Source organism: Xiphophorus maculatus, chromosome 3, assembly GCF_002775205.1.
Source record: "Xiphophorus maculatus strain JP 163 A chromosome 3, X_maculatus-5.0-male, whole genome shotgun sequence".
NCBI classification, from domain to species: domain Eukaryota; kingdom Metazoa; phylum Chordata; class Actinopteri; order Cyprinodontiformes; family Poeciliidae; genus Xiphophorus; species Xiphophorus maculatus.
The window spans coordinates 24672359-24697020 of NC_036445.1; the positions used below are offsets into that span (position 1 = coordinate 24672359).

Here is a 24662-nt window from a genome sequence, read left to right on the forward strand (position 1 = left end):
AGTAATAATCAAAACCTGTAATTAAAACCATGTCATAATGTTCGTGTGCCTGTTCAATATACGGTGCCAAGAGCCAACAAATAAATCATATTTTGTAGACAAAATGGCTACAAACTATAACTCTTATAACAAGACAAGAAAATCTATGGATGATAATAATGGTAATAATGACAACTGTAAATAACAACCGGACATACGTCATCAGAATAATTATCGACTCCTTGCCAAAGTACATCTATAAATTCTTCTTAACACAGGTTAACAAAGAATAAAATAAAAATCAGAGGGAAGAAAACCTAATAATAATAATAATAAGATAACAATAATAAGGTATCAATAATGGCAATAGTAATACAGAGGAATTAACATAAAAGAAAGCGGTTGTGGTTATATATAATCCCCAAATCCTGTGATGCTGTTTTGCATAATATATGATGCATAAAAGAGAAATTGTGAAAGCTGATATTTTATTGTGAAGAAAACATGCAAATATCTTCTGGTTCCCGTATAAATTAAAGTTTCTAACAGTGTTTGCTCCCAAACAGAGCTCCGTTTAATGAAGTCAGGAAGGAAGAAGAATCTCAGTGTAGAACCGGAGACACCAGCGAGGAGAGAACATCTTCTCAAGGAACAGAGGACGAGACACTGTCCACATCACACAAACACAATGAACGAAGATCAGAGACAGAAGCTTTTCTTTCTTCATGAGAGAGAACTGACAGAGTAAATAAAATCTGTTTGCAGTGTTATTTCAATGCACAGATGAAATTGAACTTTTCATCACCAGACTTGTTGGACCAGAGATGCTCTCCTTCTGTCTCCATGGCTCCGCTGGTGTCGCACTTATTATATTGAACATTACATTCATCCACCCAGAACCAAGACTCCAGGCTGCAGTCGTAGTGAAGTCCGATCCAAACGAAGGGACTGTTGGCTTTCTCAGCCTCCAGCTCAGCAAAGGTCTGCATCTGTTCATCCAAGATGGAGGCCAGACCTCTGTGGTTATCCCTGCAGTAAGACAGAGCTTCTCCCCACGTCTTGTTTGTGCCGATCAGCTTAAAGGGAGATTCTGGTAAAGGAAGGGGAAGAGAGGAAATGAGTATATTTACAATTTTGTCCATATTAGAATAATAAATGGGGCACATTTTAGCAATCTGGGACAGGACTAAGTTACGTCACTGCATTTAGAGATGCTGCTGTTCCATTAGCTTCCATGCTAGCCTGAGTCTTGTTTCTGCCTCTGTTGTTCTTAAGCATCCCAACCAGTCTCCATTCATTGGAGGTGAGAGTTTGGGTGAGATGGTTGAAACTTTGACAGAGCTGGTTGTTCCAACGGGACAAAGAAACACACATCAGAACGAAAGCAGCCGACCTTCAAGTCTACTGAAAGTCAGAATATCTGCCAGAAAACCAACCAGCTTGATAAAAGTCTACTGTTTCTATCAAGAAGAGGTCCAGCGTTAGCTAGAATTATCACAGAAAGTTGTAAACAGAGACAAAATGTCTGTGATCAACATGCAACTTGTAGACGGGACATTCGTCAAAAGTTTAGTAGAGGTGTGTGTGAGGGTGTGTATACATTTCTGCTTGTATGGAAAATCTTCATTGAAAATCGACAACGAGGCTTAAGCTATATTAGTCTTTCAGTCTAAAAGATACAAACAAACAAACATAAAAATCTGTTCCGGTGTATCATTAGAAACTCTAAATGTAGAGTTTTTGATTCCTGCCTTTAAAGAGTGTATATAAATCTCTGTTACTAGAATATTAAAATTATGGACATGGTTCAGACAAATAATTGCATTTAACTGGATTACAAAATTCATCGGGATATAAACATCTTTTCTCTGACAGAGCATTTCACAGACAGATTAATGCAGCACTTTAAAGTGAGAAAATGAGTACACACAAAAGATGTCCAAATAAATAAAATATTATCTATATATTGTATCAGTAAACATGACATAAACTGAGACCAAAGCATTTTTGGTCTTTGCTTGAAAAGTAATGGAGAAATTTGAAAGTCAAATCATCTTCAGCTTCCAATTAATTTATTTGCCCTAATTTAAGGCTGAGAACTAAATGAAACATACCTCGCTCTGTGCCAGTGATGTTCACCTCACAAAGAACCATGAATTGGTTTCCTGGTCTGATCACAGTGACGTAGCATCCAGACACCGATGTGGGAAATTCGAAGACATTTATCTGATCTTTTTGGAAGCTTGTGATGTTGAAAACCCTGAATGAGAGGAAAAAAAACACATTGCTGAGGTGACATTGAATACAACTGAATGGTATTGCAAATGGAGATGCAGAAGGTGGAACCACCAAGGAAAGCAGAGAGTTTCCTCCCAAAGGAATTAATATGGGACGTTTGGGAGGAATTATAATGGGACATTTGGGAAATTCCCCCCAAATGTCCCATTATAATTCCTCCCAATTATCCCATTATAATTCTTCCCAAATGTCCCATTATAAATCCTCCCAAAGGAATTATAATGGGACATTTGGGGGGAATTTATTCCCCATTATAATTCCTCCATATTGTGCCATTATAATTCTTCCCAAATGTCCCATGATAATTCCTCTGAAATGTCCCGTATTAATTCCTCAAAAATGTCCCATATTAAATCCTCCCAAAGGAATTAATATGGGACATTTGGGAGGAATTATAATGGGAAATTTATGAAAAATCCTCCCAATTATCCCATTATAATTCCTCCCAAATGTCCCATTATAATTCCTCCGAAATGTCCCATATTAAATCCTCCGAAAGGAATTAATATGGGACATATGGGAGGAATTATAATGGGAAATTGGAGGAAAATCCTCAAAAATGTCCCATTATAATTCCTCCCAAATGTCCAAAATAAAATCCTCAAAAATGTCCCATTATAATTCCTCCCAAATGTCCAAAATAAAATCCTCCAAAATGTCCCATATTAAATCCTCCCAAATGTCCCATTATAATTCCTCCCAAATGTCCCAAATTAAATCCTCCCAAAGGAATTAATATGGGACATTTGGGAGGAAATATAATGGGAAATTTGGGAAAAATCCTCCCAAATGTCCCATTATAATTCCTCAAAAATGTCCCATATTAAATCCTCCCACATGTCCCATTATAATTCCTCCCAAATGTCGAGCTGATCTAGCGTTGCCCATAATAATCCTTGGACATGTCCCAGACTCCTTGATAATGGAGGCAGGGACATGTCCCACTCTGTGTGGGCCATGTTCCACCCACTTCCTCCAAAATGTGTCTAAAGCACTATCTTTGTTGTTGGTCAGTTGTCACTCTGAGCCCTACACTGTATTCGTCCCGTTTTTCTGTGGCTTTTTCATAAATGTAGATATACCCATTGCTGCAAACGTCAGCTCCACAGTCGATATTCTCCAGTGATACCCGCTCATCCTCCGCCTTAAACACCAGTTCTCCACACACCAGATATGTATAAAAGTTACTGGTGTCAGAAGTAGTTTCCTGTCTCCTGCAAATGACGGAGGACAGATGATATAACTGTGTTCCATTTTTTACAGGAACCTCAAGGACTGGGTCAGGTATCACAGGATTTCTGATATCGTCTGGACTGTCTGGCCATGGCAGAATCAGGGTCATCACATCAGTTTCATTAAAAAAGCAATCCCTCCTTTTGTTGGACTTGCAGGTGTCGCAACTTTCTGACATTCCACTCCAATAATTCTCCAGAAGAGTTGATGTGGTGTCATTTTGTTGTTCCTTTGGCAGAGGAATGACAGGACCAAGGTTGCGAATAATTCTTGAACACTTCTGACATTGTTCACAGTAGTCAGTTGTATACAGCTTAGAGTTGGTGTAGATGTCACACTGGGCCAGATAGTGCAACATATAAAACAAAAGTACTCCTGGCTTGTCCTGATGTTTAACATCCTTAATCTTCAAAGTTTCAACGAGTTCATTCTGAACAGCAAAGATCTCATGTGGAGGAAAGTCTCTTCCTGGATGGTACATTGCTGTAAAGAAACACCTCGCAAACAATGGTGTCTCTGCAAAAAGTTCCGAAATCTCCTCAGGATACTGAGCCACAAACCTTCTGACAATAGTCAAGTTCATGGTGCTTTGTGTTGTGGCATTCATCCAGCTGTTAAAAAAGGAGTTGGAGAATTTGCAAAAGTACATTCCTGGGTAAATATTTACATCCATGGTGTCGAAATCATCGGTGTCGTTCTGATTTCCATCTTCTGAGTTTTCTTCTTCAGAAGACGATTCCTCTGAAGAAGAAAACTTATACACTTCTCCAAACTCTGTCCACATATCCTCTGCATTTGGGCTTCCAGAACAAATTTCCTCATCCTTAGTGGAAGCATCAACATCCTTAGCGTAAATGCTATCGTAATGGTCAGGTTCATTTTCAGTGTCATCTATAGAGCTTTCTTCATCTGAAGACCATTCTTCTGATGAAGAATACTCAGACACTTCATCAATATGTGACACGACCTTTGCAGCATTTCTGCTTCCAGAGTCAACTTCCTTGGGTGAATCATCCATATATTTAGTGTCCAGGTTCTCAAAGTGGTCTGTGTAATTTTTAATTTCACCCATCGACTTTACATCAACTGAAGCGGTTTCTACTGTTGATGGATTTTCAAGGACTTTTTCAAAATTCATCAGATTTTCCTTGCTGTCACAACTTTCTTTCACAGCCATTTGTTCAACAAAATCATCAAAGTATTCTGGGGTGTCATCAATGTTCATTTCTGTGTCCCCAGAGTAGATTTCAAATTCCAGCTCCATTTTGTTGTCAGGAAGACAGACGTTTTCCAAAGCAGCAATGTCTCCAGATGTGTTGACTGTCAAATGTGTATTGATGGCAACTTCCTCAACTTTAGAGGAAGCATCAATGTCCTTCTGACCTTCAGGAAAAATGTCGAAACCCAAGTACTTTCCTGTCTTATCCTCTTTGATTTCTCCTGAAATTCCATCGACTTTTACATTGTCTTCTGCAACAATGTCCAATCCAGAGTACTTAAATTCTTCATCTTCAGATGATCTCTCTGCTGAAACATCACTGTGTTTCACATTGTCTTCTGCGACAATGTCAAAACCAGAGTACTGAAATTCTTCATCTTCCGATGAGCTCTCTGCTGAAACAACCCGGTGTTTTACACAGTCTTCAAAGAAATCTTCAAATCCAAAGTATTTATCTCGTTCATCTTCAGCTGATCTCTCTGCTGAAACATCACTTTGTCTTACATTGTCTTCGGCGACAATGTCTAAATCAAGGTGTTTTGAACTTTCGTCACTTGAGCTCTCTGCTGAAATGTCTTCATCTTTAATCCGATATCCCAGCAACTTCTCTACTCCCTTCGTGACAAGAAACCCAAGGCCCCAACCGATAGTTAAAATCATTTTGACTGCAGTTGAAATGGTTTCTAAAATCACTGTCCGAAATCGTCTCTCTATCAAAGTGTTGTACCTCCAACGGCGTTGAAAAGCAAACTGAGAATTCTTGTATTCCAAATGATAATAATAATCATTTGAACCTTTATGACATCATCGATGAGAACATCGATGACATGATGATGTCAAACGACCTGCCAGGTTCTTGTTTGTTTCAGTTGCTATGGAAACACAAGGAGTTATGTATGAGCTAAGACTACTGTCAATTAAAAATGCATGCGTAGACATCTAAATTTGTGAATTTAAGTCAATAAATGCATAAATGTAAGTTTTGTATTTATTGACTTAAATTCACAAGGTGTTTGTCCTGTCTGTCTCTGTGTTGCCCTGCAACAGACTGACGACCTCCAGGGTGAACCCCTGGAAAGGGTTTTCTCTCGCCTCTCACCTTAAAAGTTAGCTGGAGATAGGCACCAGCACCCCTCATGACCCCACTAGGGAAATCTCAATTAAATCTGTGTTCTCCAAAAAAGTTACTCATAAATATGCTCATTTCCATGGACTTATTCAATTTGTAGTCCACCTGTATGTATGTCCAGATAAAGTGTTTCACACAACTGGAGGAAAAGCACAAAGTATCAAGTTCTACAGACAAGATGCTTGGTGTTGCACAATCTGCAGCTCAGCATCAAGAAGAGGAAGCAGCTCAGTGTAAGAGACTAAAGGGAGGAGAAAACATCTTCTTAAGGATCAAGAGAAGATGAGCTGGCCACATCACACAAACATTAACAAAACACAAAGGCAGAAGCTGTTTTTCTTCAGCAGCTATTATATTTTGTCATTGATTCAAAGCTGCTGACCAGAAGCTGGTGCATCATTCAGTGTTGCAACACGCTGCATCATAGCCTGTGCCACTTCCACGCCTATGAAATGAATATTTCCACTTCCAATGACTGGAAAAACTGTTTTTATTCAGCCACTGTTTTATGTGTTGAAATTAATTGTTTCTTTTCACATTAAATTATGAACACTGTTGACAGTGATGTAGTTAGAGATGCAGTTTATTATTTTAATAACTAAATCGTTGAAGTTCAGTCTGTCTATAAAGTCAATATATTTAAATGTGTTGAGCAGTTAGCAGCTGCTTGGTTGCCTGTCAGGCTGACTTGTCTCTCTAAGTTCTCCCTAGGTGTGAGTGTGTGTGTGCATAGTTGTTTATCCTGTCTGTCTCTGTGTTGCCCTGAGACTGACTGGTGACCTGTCCACGGTGAACCCCACCTCTCGCCCATTGACCGCTGGAGATAGGGACCAGCACCCCTCATGACCCCAACAGGGATAAACATGTAAGATCATCGAAGGATGGATGTTAAAATGTGAGCAAAAAGTAATAACTCTGAAACAGGAAGAAACAGGAAGAACAGAGGAGTGAATGACAGCCTTTATTCATGCAACCCCTTCTGCAAAACACAAAGTATTTGCATCTCTTGACACAATAACAAAACAAAAAGAATAAGACACAGTGCCACATGTCTTATTCTTTTCTGGGAGCTGATGGAAATAAGATGCAAAGGTTTGTATTTGACTGATGCATCTAAAAGCATTTCTATCAGGGAATATATCATAAGCATCAGCTTGCAGCAAGGACCATCTGCTGAGTTTAGAGTGGGTATTACATAAACTGAGTTATTTTTTGTTTTGATGAAGGAGGATGCAGGATCCAGCGACAGTCACCTGTGTTAAGAGCAAATATTCTAACCCTTAAAATATTTCCTAACCGAAAACAGTGTGAAGTCTTTTATTTGGTAAGCGGCTCACATCATTCACATCTAAGCTGGCACTGTTCATATACAATATTTAAATATTCCAGTAAAACAACCCAGCATCTTTAGTTTCACTGTGAGCTTATTCCAGCCTCACTTTGGGTTAATCAGGTTCTTGCTTGAAATGTACCACCTGTATTGATGCAGAGGAAGTAGCAGACCCGCCTCTCCTTAAGAGGCGAGCCAATCTGGAGGAAAGATTTTTGAAACCTAATAGTATGACCTTACGATATTTTCATGAGCTGAAACCCGTAAGTGAGACAAACAGATTGGGATCCTTGATGCAACCGTCTGGGCTCTGATTTCTGATGTTACGATCGCTGCTGCATGTCCTCTCCCTCTATCTTTGCCCATTTCTTCTCTGCTTCCTGTCAAAAACAACAACAACAACAACAAAAAACTAGTATGTACAACCACCGGCCACTTTATTAGGTACACCGGTTGGCTGCACATCCATGATGCAAAATTCGCGTTCCACCACATTTGTCCCATTATAATTCCTCACAAATGTCAAAATATAATTCCTCCCATATTAAATCCTCCCAAAAGAATTAATATGGGACATTTGGGAAATTCCTCCCAAATGTCCCATTATAATTCCTCAAAAATGTCCCAAATTAAATCCTCCCAATTGTCCCATTATAATTCCTCCCAAATGTCCCATATTAAATCCTCCCAAATGTCCCATTATAATTCCTCAAAAATGTCCCAAATTAAATCCTCCCAATTGTCCCATTATAATTCCTCCCAAATGTCCCATATTAAATCCTCCCAAATGTCCCATTATAATTCCTCAAAAATGTCCCATTATAATTCCTCAAAAATGTCCCATTATAATTCCTCTCAAATGTCCCATATTAAATCCTCCGAAAGGAATTAATATGTGACATTTGAAGGAATTATAATGGAAATTTATGAAAAATCCTCCCATATGTCCCATATTAATTCCTCCCAATTGTCGCATATTATATCTTCCCAAAAGTCCAAAATTAAATCCTCCCAATTGTCCCATTATAACTCCTCAAAAATGTCCCATTACAATTCCTCCCAAATGTCCAAAATTAAATCCTCCCAAATGTCCCATTATAATTCCTCCCAAATGTCCCATATTAAATCCTCCCAAATGTCCCATTATAATTTCTCAAAAATGTCCCATTATAATTCCTCAAAAATGTCCCATTATAATTCCTCCCAAATGTCCCATATTAAATCCTCCCAAATGTCCCATTATAATTTCTCAAAAATGTCCCATTATAATTCCTCCCAAATGTCCCATTATAATTCCTCCAAAATGTCCCAAATTAAATCCTCCCAAAGGAATTAATATGGGACGTTTGGGAAATTCCTCCCAAATTTCCCATTATAATTCCTCCCAATTGTCGCATATTATATCTTCCCAAAAGTCCAAAATTAAATCCTCCCAATTGTCCCATTATAACTCCTCAAAAATGTCCCATTATAAATCTTCCCAAATGTGCCATATTAAATCCTCCGAAAGGAATTAATATGGGACATATGGGAGGAATTATAATGGGACATTTGGGGAAAATCCTCCAAAATGTCCCATTATAATTCCTCCCAAATATCCAAAATTAAATCCTCCCAAATGTCCCATTATAATTCCTCCCAAATGTCCCATTATAATTCCTCAAAAATGTCCCATTATAATTCCTCCAAAATGTTCCAAATTAAATCCTCCCAAAGGAATTAATATGGGACATTTGGAAGGAATTATAATGGGAAATTTGGGGAAAATCCTCAAAAATGTCCCATTGTAATTCCTCCCAATTGTCGCATATTATATCTTCCCAAATGTCCAAAATTAAATCCTCCCAAATGTCCCATTATAATTCCTCCCAAATGTCCAAAATTAAATCCTCCCAAATGTCCCATTATAATTCCTCCCAAATGTCCCATTATAATTCCTCCTAAATGTCGAGCTGATCTAGCGTTGCCCATAATAATCCTTGGACATGTCCCAGACTCCTTGATAATGGAGGCAGGGACATGTCCCACTCTGTGTGGGCCATGTTCCACCCACTTCCTCCAAAATGTGTCTAAAGCACTATCTTTGTTGCTGGTCAGTTGTCACTTTGAGCCCTACACTGTATTCGTCCCGTCCTTCTGTGGCTTTTTCATAAATGTAGATATACCCATTGCTGCAAACGTCAGCTCCACAGTCGATATTCTCCAGTGATACCCGCTCATCCTCCGCCTTAAACACCAGTTCTCCACACACCAGATATGTATAAAAGTTACTGGTGTCAGAAGTTGTTTCCTGTCTCCTGCAAATGACGGAGGACAGATGATATAACTGTGTTCCATTTTTTACAGGAACCTCAAGGACTGGGTCAGGTATCACAGGATTTCTGATATCGTCTGGACTGTCTGGCCATGGCAGAATCAGGGTCATCACATCAGTTTCATTAAAAAAGCAATCCCTCCTTTTGTTGGACTTGCAGGTGTCGCAACTTTCTGACATTCCACTCCAATAATTCTCCAGAAGAGTTGATGTGGTGTCATTTTGTTGTTCCTTTGGCAGAGGAATGACAGGACCAAGGTTGCGAATAATTCTTGAACACTTCTGACATTGTTCACAGTAGTCAGTTGTATACAGCTTAGAGTTGGTGTAGATGTCACACTGGGCCAGATAGTGCAACATATAAAACAAAAGTACTCCTGGCTTGTCCTGATGTTTAACATCCTTAATCTTCAAAGTTTCAACGAGTTCATTCTGAACAGCAAAGATCTCATGTGGAGGAAAGTCTCTTCCTGGATGGTACATTGCTGTAAAGAAACACCTCGCAAACAATGGTGTCTCTGCAAAAAGTTCCGAAATCTCCTCAGGATACTGAGCCACAAACCTTCTGACAATAGTCAAGTTCATGGTGCTTTGTGTTGTGGCATTCATCCAGCTGTTAAAAAAGGAGTTGGAGAATTTGCAAAAGTACATTCCTGGGTAAATATTTACATCCATGGGGTCGAAATCATCGGTGTCGTTCTGATTTCCATCTTCTGAGTTTTCTTCTTCAGAAGACGATTCCTCTGAAGAAGAAAACTTATACACTTCTCCAAACTCTGTCCACATATCCTCTGCATTTGAGCTTCCAGAACAAATTTCCTCATCCTTAGTGGAAGCATCAACATCCTTAGCGTAAATGCTATCGTAATGGTCAGGTTCATTTTCAGTGTCATCTATAGAGCTTTCTTCATCTGAAGACCATTCTTCTGATGAAGAATACTCAGACACTTCATCAATATGTGACACGACCTTTGCAGCATTTCTGCTTCCAGAGTCAACTTCCTTGGGTGAATCATCCATATATTTAGTGTCCAGGTTCTCAAAGTGGTCTGTGTAATTTTTAATTTCACCCATCGACTTTACATCAACTGAAGCGGTTTCTACTGTTGATGGATTTTCAAGGACTTTTTCAAAATTCATCAGATTTTCCTTGCTGTCACAACTTTCTTTCACAGCCATTTGTTCAACAAAATCATCAAAGTATTCTGGGGTGTCATCAATGTTTATTTCTGTGTCCCCAGAGTAGATTTCAAATTCCAGCTCCATTTTGTTGTCAGGAAGACAGACGTTTTCCAAAGCAGCAATGTCTCCAGATGTGTTGACTGTCAAATGTGTATTGATGGCAACTTCCTCAACTTTAGAGGAAGCATCAATGTCCTTCTGACCTTCAGGAAAAATGTCGAAACCCAAGTACTTTCCTGTCTTATCCTCTTTGATTTCTCCTGAAATTCCATCGACTTTTACATTGTCTTCTGCAACAATGTCCAATCCAGAGTACTTAAATTCTTCATCTTCAGATGATCTCTCTGCTGAAACATCACTGTGTTTCACATTGTCTTCTGCGACAATGTCAAAACCAGAGTACTGAAATTCTTCATCTTCCGATGAGCTCTCTGCTGAAACAACCCGGTGTTTTACACAGTCTTCAAAGAAATCTTCAAATCCAAAGTATTTATCTCGTTCATCTTCAGCTGATCTCTCTGCTGAAACATCACTTTGTCTTACATTGTCTTCGGCGACAATGTCTAAATCAAGGTGTTTTGAACTTTCGTCACTTGAGCTCTCTGCTGAAATGTCTTCATCTTTAATCCGATATCCCAGCAACTTCTCTACTCCCTTCGTGACAAGAAACCCAAGGCCCCAACCGATAGTTAAAATCATTTTGACTGCAGTTGAAATGGTTTCTAAAATCACTGTCCGAAATCGTCTCTCTATCAAAGTGTTGTACCTCCAACGGCGTTGAAAAGCAAACTGAGAATTCTTGTATTCCAAATGATAATAATAATCATTTGAACCTTTATGACATCATCGATGAGAACATCGATGACATGATGATGTCAAACGACCTGCCAGGTTCTTGTTTGTTTCAGTTGCTATGGAAACACAAGGAGTTATGTATGAGCTAAGACTACTGTCAATTAAAAATGCATGCGTAGACATCTAAATTTGTGAATTTAAGTCAATAAATGCATAAATGTAAGTTTTGTATTTATTGACTTAAATTCACAAGGTGTTTGTCCTGTCTGTCTCTGTGTTGCCCTGCAACAGACTGACGACCTCCAGGGTGAACCCCTGGAAAGGGTTTTCTCTCGCCTCTCACCTTAAAAGTTAGCTGGAGATAGGCACCAGCACCCCTCATGACCCCACTAGGGAAATCTCAATTAAATCTGTGTTCTCCAAAAAAGTTACTCATAAATATGCTCATTTCCATGGACTTATTCAATTTGTAGTCCACCTGTATGTATGTCCAGATAAAGTGTTTCACACAACTGGAGGAAAAGCACAAAGTATCAAGTTCTACAGACAAGATGCTTGGTGTTGCACAATCTGCAGCTCAGCATCAAGAAGAGGAAGCAGCTCAGTGTAAGAGACTAAAGGGAGGAGAAAACATCTTCTTAAGGATCAAGAGAAGATGAGCTGGCCACATCACACAAACATTAACAAAACACAAAGGCAGAAGCTGTTTTTCTTCAGCAGCTATTATATTTTGTCATTGATTCAAAGCTGCTGACCAGAAGCTGGTGCATCATTCAGTGTTGCAACACGCTGCATCATAGCCTGTGCCACTTCCACGCCTATGAAATGAATATTTCCACTTCCAATGACTGGAAAAACTGTTTTTATTCAGCCACTGTTTTATGTGTTGAAATTAATTGTTTCTTTTCACATTAAATTATGAACACTGTTGACAGTGATGTAGTTAGAGATGCAGTTTATTATTTTAATAACTAAATCGTTGAAGTTCAGTCTGTCTATAAAGTCAATATATTTAAATGTGTTGAGCAGTTAGCAGCTGCTTGGTTGCCTGTCAGGCTGACTTGTCTCTCTAAGTTCTCCCTAGGTGTGAGTGTGTGTGTGCATAGTTGTTTATCCTGTCTGTCTCTGTGTTGCCCTGAGACAGACTGGTGACCTGTCCACGGTGAACCCCACCTCTCGCCCATTGACCGCTGGAGATAGGGACCAGCACCCCTCATGACCCCAACAGGGATAAACATGTAAGATCATCGAAGGATGGATGTTAAAATGTGAGCAAAAAGTAATAACTCTGAAACAGGAAGAAACAGGAAGAACAGAGGAGTGAATGACAGCCTTTATTCATGCAACCCCTTCTGCAAAACACAAAGTATTTGCATCTCTTGACACAATAACAAAACAAAAAGAATAAGACACAGTGCCACATGTCTTATTCTTTTCTGGGAGCTGATGGAAATAAGATGCAAAGGTTTGTATTTGACTGATGCATCTAAAAGCATTTCTATCAGGGAATATATCATAAGCATCAGCTTGCAGCAAGGACCATCTGCTGAGTTTAGAGTGGGTATTACATAAACTGAGTTATTTTTTGTTTTGATGAAGGAGGATGCAGGATCCAGCGACAGTCACCTGTGTTAAGAGCAAATATTCTAACCCTTAAAATATTTCCTAACCGAAAACAGTGTGAAGTCTTTTATTTGGTAAGCGGCTCACATCATTCACATCTAAGCTGGCACTGTTCATATACAATATTTAAATATTCCAGTAAAACAACCCAGCATCTTTAGTTTCACTGTGAGCTTATTCCAGCCTCACTTTGGGTTAATCAGGTTCTTGCTTGAAATGTACCACCTGTATTGATGCAGAGGAAGTAGCAGACCCGCCTCTCCTTAAGAGGCGAGCCAATCTGGAGGAAAGATTTTTGAAACCTAATAGTATGACCTTACGATATTTTCATGAGCTGAAACCCGTAAGTGAGACAAACAGATTGGGATCCTTGATGCAACCGTCTGGGCTCTGATTTCTGATGTTACGATCGCTGCTGCATGTCCTCTCCCTCTATCTTTGCCCATTTCTTCTCTGCTTCCTGTCAAAAACAACAACAACAACAACAAAAAACTAGTATGTACAACCACCGGCCACTTTATTAGGTACACCGGTTGGCTGCACATCCATGATGCAAAATTCGCGTTCCACCACATTTGTCCCATTATAATTCCTCACAAATGTCAAAATATAATTCCTCCCATATTAAATCCTCCCAAAAGAATTAATATGGGACATTTGGGAAATTCCTCCCAAATGTCCCATTATAATTCCTCAAAAATGTCCCAAATTAAATCCTCCCAATTGTCCCATTATAATTCCTCCCAAATGTCCCATATTAAATCCTCCCAAATGTCCCATTATAATTCCTCAAAAATGTCCCAAATTAAATCCTCCCAATTGTCCCATTATAATTCCTCCCAAATGTCCCATATTAAATCCTCCCAAATGTCCCATTATAATTCCTCAAAAATGTCCCATTATAATTCCTCAAAAATGTCCCATTATAATTCCTCTCAAATGTCCCATATTAAATCCTCCGAAAGGAATTAATATGGGACATTTGAAGGAATTATAATGGAAATTTATGAAAAATCCTCCCATATGTCCCATATTAATTCCTCCCAATTGTCGCATATTATATCTTCCCAAAAGTCCAAAATTAAATCCTCCCAATTGTCCCATTATAACTCCTCAAAAATGTCCCATTACAATTCCTCCCAAATGTCCAAAATTAAATCCTCCCAAATGTCCCATTATAATTCCTCCCAAATGTCCCATATTAAATCCTCCCAAATGTCCCATTATAATTTCTCAAAAATGTCCCATTATAATTCCTCAAAAATGTCCCATTATAATTCCTCCCAAATGTCCCATATTAAATCCTCCCAAATGTCCCATTATAATTTCTCAAAAATGTCCCATTATAATTCCTCCCAAATGTCCCATTATAATTCCTCCAAAATGTCCCAAATTAAATCCTCCCAAAGGAATTAATATGGGACGTTTGGGAAATTCCTCCCAAATTTCCCATTATAATTCCTCCCAATTGTCGCATATTATATCTTCCCAAAAGTCCAAAATTAAATCCTCCCAATTGTCCCATTATAACTCCTCAAAAATGTCCCATTATAAATCTTCCCAAATGTGCCATATTAAATCCTCCGAAAGGAATTAATATGGGACATATGGGAGGAATTATAATGGGACATTTGGGGAAAATCCTCCAAAATGTCCCATTATAATTCCTCCCAAATATCCAAAATTAAATCCTCCCAAATGTCCCATTATAATTCCTCCCAAATGTCCCATTATAATTCCTCAAAAATGTCCCATTATAATTCCTCCAAAATGTTCCAAATTAAATCCTCCCAAAGGAATTAATATGGGACATTTGGAAGGAATTATAATGGGAAATTTGGGGAAAATCCTCAAAAATGTCCCATTGTAATTCCTCCCAAATGTCCCATTATAATTCCTCCAAAATGTCCCAAATTAAATCCTCCCAAAGGAATTAATATGGGACGTTTGGGAAATTCCTCCCAAATTTCCCATTATAATTCCTCCCAATTGTCGCATATTATATCTTCCCAAAAGTCCAAAATTAAATCCTCCCAATTGTCCCATTATAACTCCTCAAAAATGTCCCATTATAAATCTTCCCAAATGTGCCATATTAAATCCTCTGAAAGGAATTAATATGGGACATATGGGAGGAATTATAATGGGACATTTGGGGAAAATCCTCCAAAATGTCCCATTATAATTCCTCCCAAATATCCAAAATTAAATCCTCCCAAATGTCCCATTATAATTCCTCCCAAATGTCCCATTATAATTCCTCAAAAATGTCCCATTATAATTCCTCCAAAATGTTCCAAATTAAATCCTCCCAAAGGAATTAATATGGGACATTTGGAAGGAATTATAATGGGAAATTTGGGGAAAATCCTCAAAAATGTCCCATTGTAATTCCTCCCAATTGTCGCATATTATATCTTCCCAAATGTCCAAAATTAAATCCTCCCAAATGTCCCATTATAATTCCTCCCAAATGTCCAAAATTAAATCCTCCCAAATGTCCCATTATAATTCCTCAAAAATGTCCCATTATAATTCCTCCTAAATGTCGAGCTGATCTAGCGTTGCCCATAATAATCCTTGGACATGTCCCAGACTCCTTGATAATGGAGGCAGGGACATGTCCCACTCTGTGTGGGCCATGTTCCACCCACTTCCTCCAAAATGTGTCTAAAGCACTATCTTTGTTGTTGGTCAGTTGTCACTCTGAGCCCTACACTGTATTCGTCCCGTCCTTCTGTGGCTTTTTCATAAATGTAGATATACCCATTGCTGCAAACGTCAGCTCCACAGTCGATATTCTCCAGTGATACCCGCTCATCCTCCGCCTTAAACACCAGTTCTCCACACACCAGATATGTATAAAAGTTACTGGTGTCAGAAGTTGTTTCCTGTCTCCGGCAAATGACGGAGGACAGATGATATAACTGTGTTCCATTTTTTACAGGAACCTCAAGGACTGGGTCAGGTATCACAGGATGTCTGATATCGTCTGGACTGTCTGGCCATGGCAGAATCAGGGTCATCACATCAGTTTCATTAAAAAAGCAATCCCTCCTTTTGTTGGACTTGCAGGTGTCGCAACTTTCTGACATTCCACTCCAATAATTCTCCAGAAGAGTTGATGTGGTGTCATTTTGTTGTTCCTTTGGCAGAGGAATGACAGGACCAAGGTTGCGAATAATTCTTGAACACTTCTGACATTGTTCACAGTAGTCAGTTGTATACAGCTTAGAGTTTGTGTAGATGTCACACTGGGCCAGATAGTGCAACATATAAAACAAAAGTACTCCTGGCTTGTCCTGATGTTTTACATCCTTAATCTTCAGAGTTTCGACGAGTTCATTCTGAACAGCAAAGATCTCATGTGGAGGAAAGTCTCTTCCTGGATGGTACATTGCTGTAAAGAAGCACCTCGCAAACAATGGTGTCTCTGAAAAAAGTTCCGAAATCTCCTCAGGATACTGAGCCACAAACCTTCTGACAATAGTCAAGTTCATGGTGCTTTGTGTTGTGGCATTCATCCAGCTGTTAAAAAAGGAGTTGGAGAATTTGCAAAAGTACATCCCTGGGTAAATATTTACATCCATGGGGTCGAAATCATCGGTGTCGTTCTGATTTCCATCTTCTGAGTTTTCTTCTTCAGAAGACGATTCCTCTGAAGAAGAAAACTTATACACTTCTCCAAACTCTGTCCACATATCCTCTGCATTTGGGCTTCCAGAACAAACTTCCTCATCCTTAGTGGAAGCATCAACGTCCTTAGTGTAATGGTCAGGGTCATTTTCAATGTCATCTATAGAGCTTTCTTCATCTGAAGACCATTCTTCTGATGAAGAATACTCAGACACTTCATCCATTTTGTCATCTGGAAGACAGATGTTTTCCAAAGTAGCAGTGTCTCCAGATGTGTTGACTGTCAAATGCGTATTGATGGCAACTTCCTCAACTTTAGAGGAAGCATCAATGTCCTTCTGATCTTCAGGAAAAATGTCAAAACCCAAGTACTTTCCTGTCTTATCCTCTTTGAATTCTCCTGAAATTCCATCGTCTTTTACATTGTCTTCTGCGACAATGTCAACACCAGAGTACTCAAATCCTTCGTCTTCAGTTGAGCTCTCTGCTGAGGCATCACTGTGTTTCACATTGTCTTCTGCGACAATGTCAACACCAGAGTACTCAAATCCTTCGTCTTCAGTTGAGCTCTCTGCTGAGGCATCACTGTGTTTCACATTGTCTTCTGCGACAATGTCAACACCAGAGTACTCAAATCCTTCGTCTTCAGTTGAGCTCTCTGCTGAGGCATCACTGTGTTTCACATTGTCTACGGCAAAAACTTCAAATCCAGAGTACTTAAATCCTTCATCTTCAGATGTGCTCTCTGCTGAGGCATAACTGTGTTTCACATTGTCTTCGGCAATAATGTCAAATTCAGAGTTCTCAAATCCTTCATCTTCCGATGAGCTCTCTGCTGAAACAACACGGTGTTTTACACAGTCTTCAAAGAAATCTTCAAATCCAAAGTACTTATGTCGATCATCTTCAAATGATCTCTCTGCTGAAACATCACTTTGTCTTACATTGTCTTTGGCGACAATGTCTAAATCAAGGTGTTTTGTACTTTCGTCACTTGAGCTCTCTGCTGAAATGTCTTCATCTTTTATCCGATATCCCAGCAACTTCTCTACTCCCTTCGTGACAAGAAACCCAAGGCCCCAACCGATAGTTAAAATCATTTTGAATGCAGTTGAAATGGTTTCTAAAATCACTGTCCGAAATCGTCTCTCTATCAAAGTGTTGTACCTCCAACGCCGTTGAAAAGCAAACTGAGAATTCTTGTATTCCAAATGATAATAATAATCATTTGAACCTTTATGACATCATCGATGAGAACATAGATGATATGATGATGTCAAATGACCTGTCAGGTTCTTGTTTGTTTTAGTTGCTATGGAAACACCAGGAGTTATGTATGAGATAAGACTACTGTCAATTAAAAATGCATGTGTAGACATCTAAATTTGTGAATTTAAGTCAATAAATGTGCATAAATGTAAGTTTTGTATTTGTCCTGTTTTTCAACTCATACGTACGTGTAATTTTACCTATGAGAATACTCGTAAGCAAATAAATTGATACAAGTGTTTTTGATAGGTTTTATAGAGAGTAAGTATTTTTCTAGAAGTTAGACACACATCAGTCACGTTTAGAAACTGGCTCTAAACCATCTGCTTGATCTATTTTGAACTGGGAGTGAGGAGGATCCTCTTCAACTTATCATGTCTTGCCTTAATTACTTGCTCTGTTCATAAGGAAAACATTTAACAACATCTAATAATAACATTATTTTTTTTACATTTGAATTCAGTGAAAAGGATGATTCACCAAACAGATCATCAGCCAAAGAATTTTATGTCTAATCTCACCTTATTTATTTATTTTTTACATTTTTCTCATTTTCTAACACCCCCATCTCAGCCTCTTCCCTGTGTTTTTATGAATCGCCCCTTTCAGAGATCTTCTGTTTATTCTTACCACTGCAGCATAAAGTGACACCCTACCCAAAACATGTACAATGGAGATTTTATTCTTGAGTTTAGTTCTTTGGTTGTGTAGCGTCCCGGTTGAAAGGATGGTCTCTCAAACTGATGGTTCACAGTCCTTTATTCTACAGCCTTTGTGTGTGAACACACCGTAAGAGCTACAAAATATACAAATAAAATACCATTAGTAACTCAAACAGCGTTGTTCTAACCTTTTACCTTAACATTGAATCTTTTACCTTATGTAATTTATCATGCTATAATTATGTGTTACAATACACGTATTTATTAAACTCTTAACATCCCTGTGTCATGAAATAAAATACAACGTATTTCAACTGTTGACCGTTGACCAAAGTATATTAGCACCATCTAGTGGCAAAACAAAACCGTCACACTCAATAGCGAACTACAAGTTCCGCAGGAAAACTGAACATATATTTACACAACAAAACACTCACATTGTTCCCTCATCAACCAAGCGCCTATTAACTGATTGTCTACAAATAAAATTTTAATTACTCCGTAATGATCTCCCTTTCGCTCTGACGTGCGCGCGCTCTCTCCGCGATGACCGAGCAGTTGTCAGTTTGCCACCTTTCCGTTCCAAGCCCTTTCACAATAAAAGCATAGACTGTCATGTCAACAAATACTCCTTATTTACACGAGGAAACACAAAATACTAGTAAGGTCGTTTACAGATTGCATTGCAAGACCAGTTAATGTGGTTCTTCCAGGTTAGCTGCGTTTTGTCGCCCTCTCCTGGTCATTGTTGAGTAAATGAGTTTGTTTTTTTTCCCTGTTGTGTAAACATGTACAGTAAAATTATAGCAAAAAGTTAAAGATAATTATGAAATTAACTTAAAGTTGTTAAACTAGATAAAAGTGGATCATTCAACACATTTCTCTGGCACTTTACGGGACGGTCATTTGAAACTCAGCAGACAAAAGATGAGGCTCAATTTGAAAGTGCTGAACTATTGAACTTGATCTTCTACAAATCCTGTTATAACGTTGTAAAAGTGCAGATCAGATCTTCCATTTTCATTGAATTGCATTTAAATAATTATTGAATTACTGTCATTTCCTAACACAAGATGTCTCAAAGCCACGTTATTTCACTGAACGGTGTGTGTTTACTAATGATAATATGTCACATCTTAAACGGATGTTTGTGTGAATCCTGAATCTGCTCCAAATGTTGCCACGTTTTAAAGTTTCTTCTCCAAACGTATTGTTTTCTCACTGGCTGATCATTTTCAACTTTTTCATTCAGGCCCCATCCTTTCTCTGTTACATCTGATCTATATTTTGTTCCCCTTTTATTCAGACTTAAAAACTTTACTGAGCTGGTTATCTGCATCAGTGTTTGGGTGTAACAATACTGTTCAGGACTATTTGATGACAATCAGATGTTTGTTTCACTTTTTCCTTAATTCAGAGCTTACAACGTCACAGAGTTCCAAAAAGGCAAAATAAATGTCTTCAAAATCCCTAAATCAGTGTCCGGCCGTTATATCAGTGTTTTCAGACCAGGTGACACTGACTTCAGGAAGTGATGACTACAGCGTTTCTCCACTAATCCTTTCAACAGTTCTGAGGAGGATTGGATGTGCTGACCATGTGTGCAGTTCCACCAGTGGTTTGCTAATTGCTGTTGGCTAGTCTTTTGGAGCTGGGTGAGGTTCCTCATCATATAAAGACCTTAATTACTTTATAGCTGTGGAATTACCCAAAATAATTTGAGGGGTTTTGTCCAAGACATCTCCCACCTTCAACATTTGCCGGTTGTTAGGTGTTAATGTTAGTTTCTGATCATTAAAAAATTGTTTAAAACCAGAAAAGAAACTACTGGAAAATTTCTAATTGAGAATGTTTCAAGTAACCACAATTACAAATGCAGTCAGATGAAGGTTTGGTTAAAGTTTCATCTTATTTTAATGTAGAAAATAAGATTTCAGTTTCAATTAACTACTTAAGAAAAGGATAAAATAACCTAATTGAGTCAATCAGTCAAGTTTATTTGTATAGCACATTTCAGCAGTTCAAAGAGCTTTACGTCATACAAAAACACAATAAATTATTGCTCAATAAATATAAGTCATGTTTGTTCATTTCTACTTTGTACTACATTTCTATCCAGTCTGGCAGTGGTGGGCCGTGCAATTGGTTCATGGGCCTTCAGAGGGACCAATTTAAGTCACCACTGTAATAAATTGTTAATTACACAAGTCAAACATTTATGCAAATTCAGGTGCACAGCATTTTTGAGGCCACTGTTGGAGGTTGGTATGACAATTGTGGTTTGCAGAATTCAGATTCCCAACAACTTTAGGAGAGTTTTTTTTAAAAATCTGCAACTTTGAAAACATGGGACGTTGCAATTTAGGCTGCAGGTTACTTCAATTTAACATTTAACTGTGAAAGTCAACCCTCGGTACAAGCCCTGTTTTAAAAATGTTTGAAGTTACGGTCATAAGTTAAAGTTTCTTTGGTGGTGCATGTTGTAAAAATATGAGAACCTCTGTTGCAGATGGAAAGATATAGTCTACCAAAGGCTCATCTATCCGAAACATAATCGCAGAAAAAAAAAATGAATGCAGAGCTCTCTGTTTAAAGAGTCTCTTTGTCAACCAGCCAGGACAAATTTACATCTCTTCATGACAGGAAAATGCAGACGAGTCATGAACAGCGGCACTGTCATTTGTTTCTTTTTCCACTTATGGAAATCAGATGCAAAAATTTTTTTAATATGTACTTCTGAAGTAAAATATCTACAGTATATTTGGATCAGGTTGGACAACATTCTGTTCCAGCTTAGAAACATTTGCAAATATAAGCCGAGGTGAGAGTGAGAGAGAACCATAAAACAGCAGAGAGTGATCGACGTCGTCCCAAAGGTGAGTGAATTCAACATGACTAGATGAGACAGCTGTTCTTGGTTTCATAATGGAAAAGGCATTTGTACAAATAACTTTTTCCCTCATATCTTATTCAGTCCTGTGATTCATTTATGAAGAACAAATTCAGAAACCACCTAAGATGATGTGGAGACTGTTACCCATCTTACTGATTGGTGAGTTGCTCATTTCATCCATAGCATTTCTATATTTTTGGAGATAATGTGTTTAAAAAAGCATTTGTACAACAGGACAGAGGAAATATATGAATGACACAGCCAAGCAGTGAAAACCAGAGAAGTCAGGATTTTGTCGTTATAAACTAAAAGTAGTTAAGCAATTAAAAATGAGACTTTTACCACACTTCACAGGAAGGCTGTATGTAACTCAGCAGACAACAGGTGAGACCAAATAAGTCACCTTAAGTTTTTTTTAAATTATGTTATGAAATTTTGAAAGAACGGGTCTGATCGTCTCTTTTTTCTTTATAGATTGCTGCAGCCAGCCAATGATTGATCTGACTGACAAAAACGCATCTCAGTCTTTGAGCTCCACTAAGGAGTACAGCCGACTGACCAACGCTGACAGGGCCTCTGACGGGAATCGCTCCACATGTTCTCTCACCCTGATTCACTCTAACTCCTGGTGGAGAATTGACCTGCAGGGCGTTCACAACATCTCCTGTGTCTGTATATACAACAGGAACTGCTCGAGTCTGAACTTAAAGGCTGCCGAGATCTACGTAGGAAACTCTCCAAAGGACAACGGCAAACTGTGAGAGCCTCGTGTTTCCTCGATGTGTTTGCATTTCACATGTTCAGGCTTTAACACGATGTAAAATGCAGGTACAATTCAAAACAATTGTATTTTTCGTCATTCCAGAAAGTGAAACTAATGGAAAAAATATAGATTCATTACACCAGTGAAATCTAAAGAGGTTATGTCTTGTAACTTATGATCATGGCTTATAGATAGTAAAAAATATGTGTCTCAGAAAATGTAAATATTGTCAACAAATTTTTTGATAGCATATTTATAGACAGTAGAGTGAATGAAAAAATCAGTTGGGAAAAGGTGGGGTTTTTTTCCACTCCCAACACTTGAAAACAGGTTTTCTGGGTTTTTCCGCATCACTGTTTGGGTGTTTCATTGTTGCTCAAATTGTTTTGATGTTGGTCAGCTGATACATTTTGTCTTTTACTCAGAGCCTGCAACATCACAGAGTTCAACGAAGGCCAGATAAACGTCTTCAAGTTCCCCAAATCAGTGTTTGGACGCTACGTGACGGTGGTCAGACCAGGACAAAAAGCCACGGTTCTTTGTGACGTGAACATCACTGGCACAGCGTTACGTACGTTAACGCTGAAATATGGAGTCACACATTACTTGATAGCAACGCTGCTAATGAATAGGTTTTTAAAATGTAGTTTACTTGTATGTATTTCCCATCACTTCTCCAAGCGGATTATGTATTTCATGTTGACTGGATTTACATGAGGAAACTTTTTTTTTTTCTTTTTCAAGAACCTCCATTCTGTGATGACTGATTGTTGTGAGGAATCCCTGAAAAACTGAGGAGAAAATCAAAGATCGGTTCTGAATCCTGGATGGACAGAGGCAGACAGAACGGCCCTCTGTTTGAAATGATCATTTTAATTTCTGTCCTTTTTTTTGGGTGGTTGGTTTGATTTTCCTTCTTTGAGCAAAACTTATTATGTCATAGTAATATTTATTTGAATGTGTATCGGGAGGTTCTGGGTTTGTATAGTGTCATTCTCACTGATATTATGAAGTATTTGTGACGTTTAATGCTATAAAGCTTGTTGTAAATGACCGCTGATGACCATTGCTTATTAGGTTGTTTTACTGTTTTATCAGAATAAATGGAGAAGCACAGTAAATGTTTGTTTTTCATTAAAGTATCAAACATCACAAAGTATTTTACACTGAAATAAATGTCCAAGTTTTGAAATTCTGTACGTCACTCATTTAGAGAACTGATTTAGCAGCTTTGAGTGCTTTTTTAATGGTAAAGAGACGATTTCAAACGATTTTTAGAAATTACTTCAACTGCAGTCAAAATTATTTTTGCTGTCGGTTGGGGCCTTGGATTTCTTGTCACGAAGGGAGTAGAAAAGTTGCTGGGATATCGGATTAGAGATGACGTTTCAGCAGAGAGCTCACCTGCTGACGATGAAAGATTTAAATACTTTGGTTTTGACATTGTCGCCAAAGACAACGTGAAAGACGATGGCATGCCAGTAGAAAGCAAAGAGGACTGGAGATGGAAATACTTTGGTTTGGACGACATTGTCCCTGAAGATCAACAGGACATGGAAGCTTCCTCTAAAGTTACCATCAATATGGATTTGACAGTCAAGACATCTGAAGACACTGTTGCTTTGGAAAGCGACTGTGCTCCTGAAATCAAAACGGAGCTGCACTTGGAACATGTGATGATATCTTTGAGGATTCATCAGCGGAAGAAACCTCTTCAGTTGACACAAACTCAAAAGATGAAGATGAAGCTCTGTCTTACTGCAGAGATAACCACAGGGATCTGGCCTCCATCTTGAATGAACAGATGCAGACGTTTGCTGAGCTGGAGGCTGAGAAAGCCAACAGTCCCTTCATTTGGATCGGACTTGGCTACACCTGCACTCTGGACTTCTGGTTCTGGGTTGATGACAACGTTGTAAAGTTTAATTGCTGGGACTGGGGTGGTTATAACGAAGACTGTGACATGAGTGGAGGCAAGGAGAAAGAAGGAGATCATCGCTGGTTCAGCAAGTCTGACTATGAAGAGTTTAATTCTATCTGTCAGTACCAGTGAGATTTAGGACTTCTACTTTATTTAAATTGTGGTATTCCTTTGTGACCCGGTTTTTGTTTTCAAGAATCTAAAACGTTCAAATTAAAGATAAAACCAAGAAAAACAAATAAATCAATAAAACACAAAATTTGACTTAAAACACTGAGTGGACATGTTTGTCTGATATCTGCTGGTAGATTGTTCCATAATGTTGATGTCTAATATGAAAAGAAAAAAAAAATCATAGTAATGTAAAATAAAATCTTCCATGTGTTGTTTTATGGGGGGGAAAAAGAAGCAATCCA

The 24662-nt window shown here is 38.4% G+C and overlaps 1 protein-coding gene across 2 annotated transcripts; it reads left to right on the forward strand.

Annotated features, from left to right (window-relative positions):
• The first annotated feature begins 21448 nt into the window (after positions 1 to 21448).
• LOC111608076 (fucolectin-4-like) lies at positions 21449 to 24568 on the forward strand. 2 transcript variants are annotated; one of them, XM_023330493.1, is made up of 6 exons: positions 21449 to 21545; positions 21644 to 21721; positions 21917 to 21946; positions 22037 to 22319; positions 22751 to 22896; positions 23070 to 24563. In XM_023330493.1, exons 2-6 carry the CDS (start codon positions 21688 to 21690, stop codon positions 23090 to 23092), a joined length of 516 nt encoding a protein of 171 aa, XP_023186261.1. In that variant the 5' UTR covers positions 21449 to 21545; positions 21644 to 21687; the 3' UTR covers positions 23093 to 24563. The 2 variants fall into 2 exon arrangements, with proteins under 2 accessions (XP_023186261.1, XP_023186260.1); XM_023330492.1 differs by having other exon boundaries at positions 22751 to 24568.
• Positions 24569 to 24662: the final 94 nt, after the last annotated feature.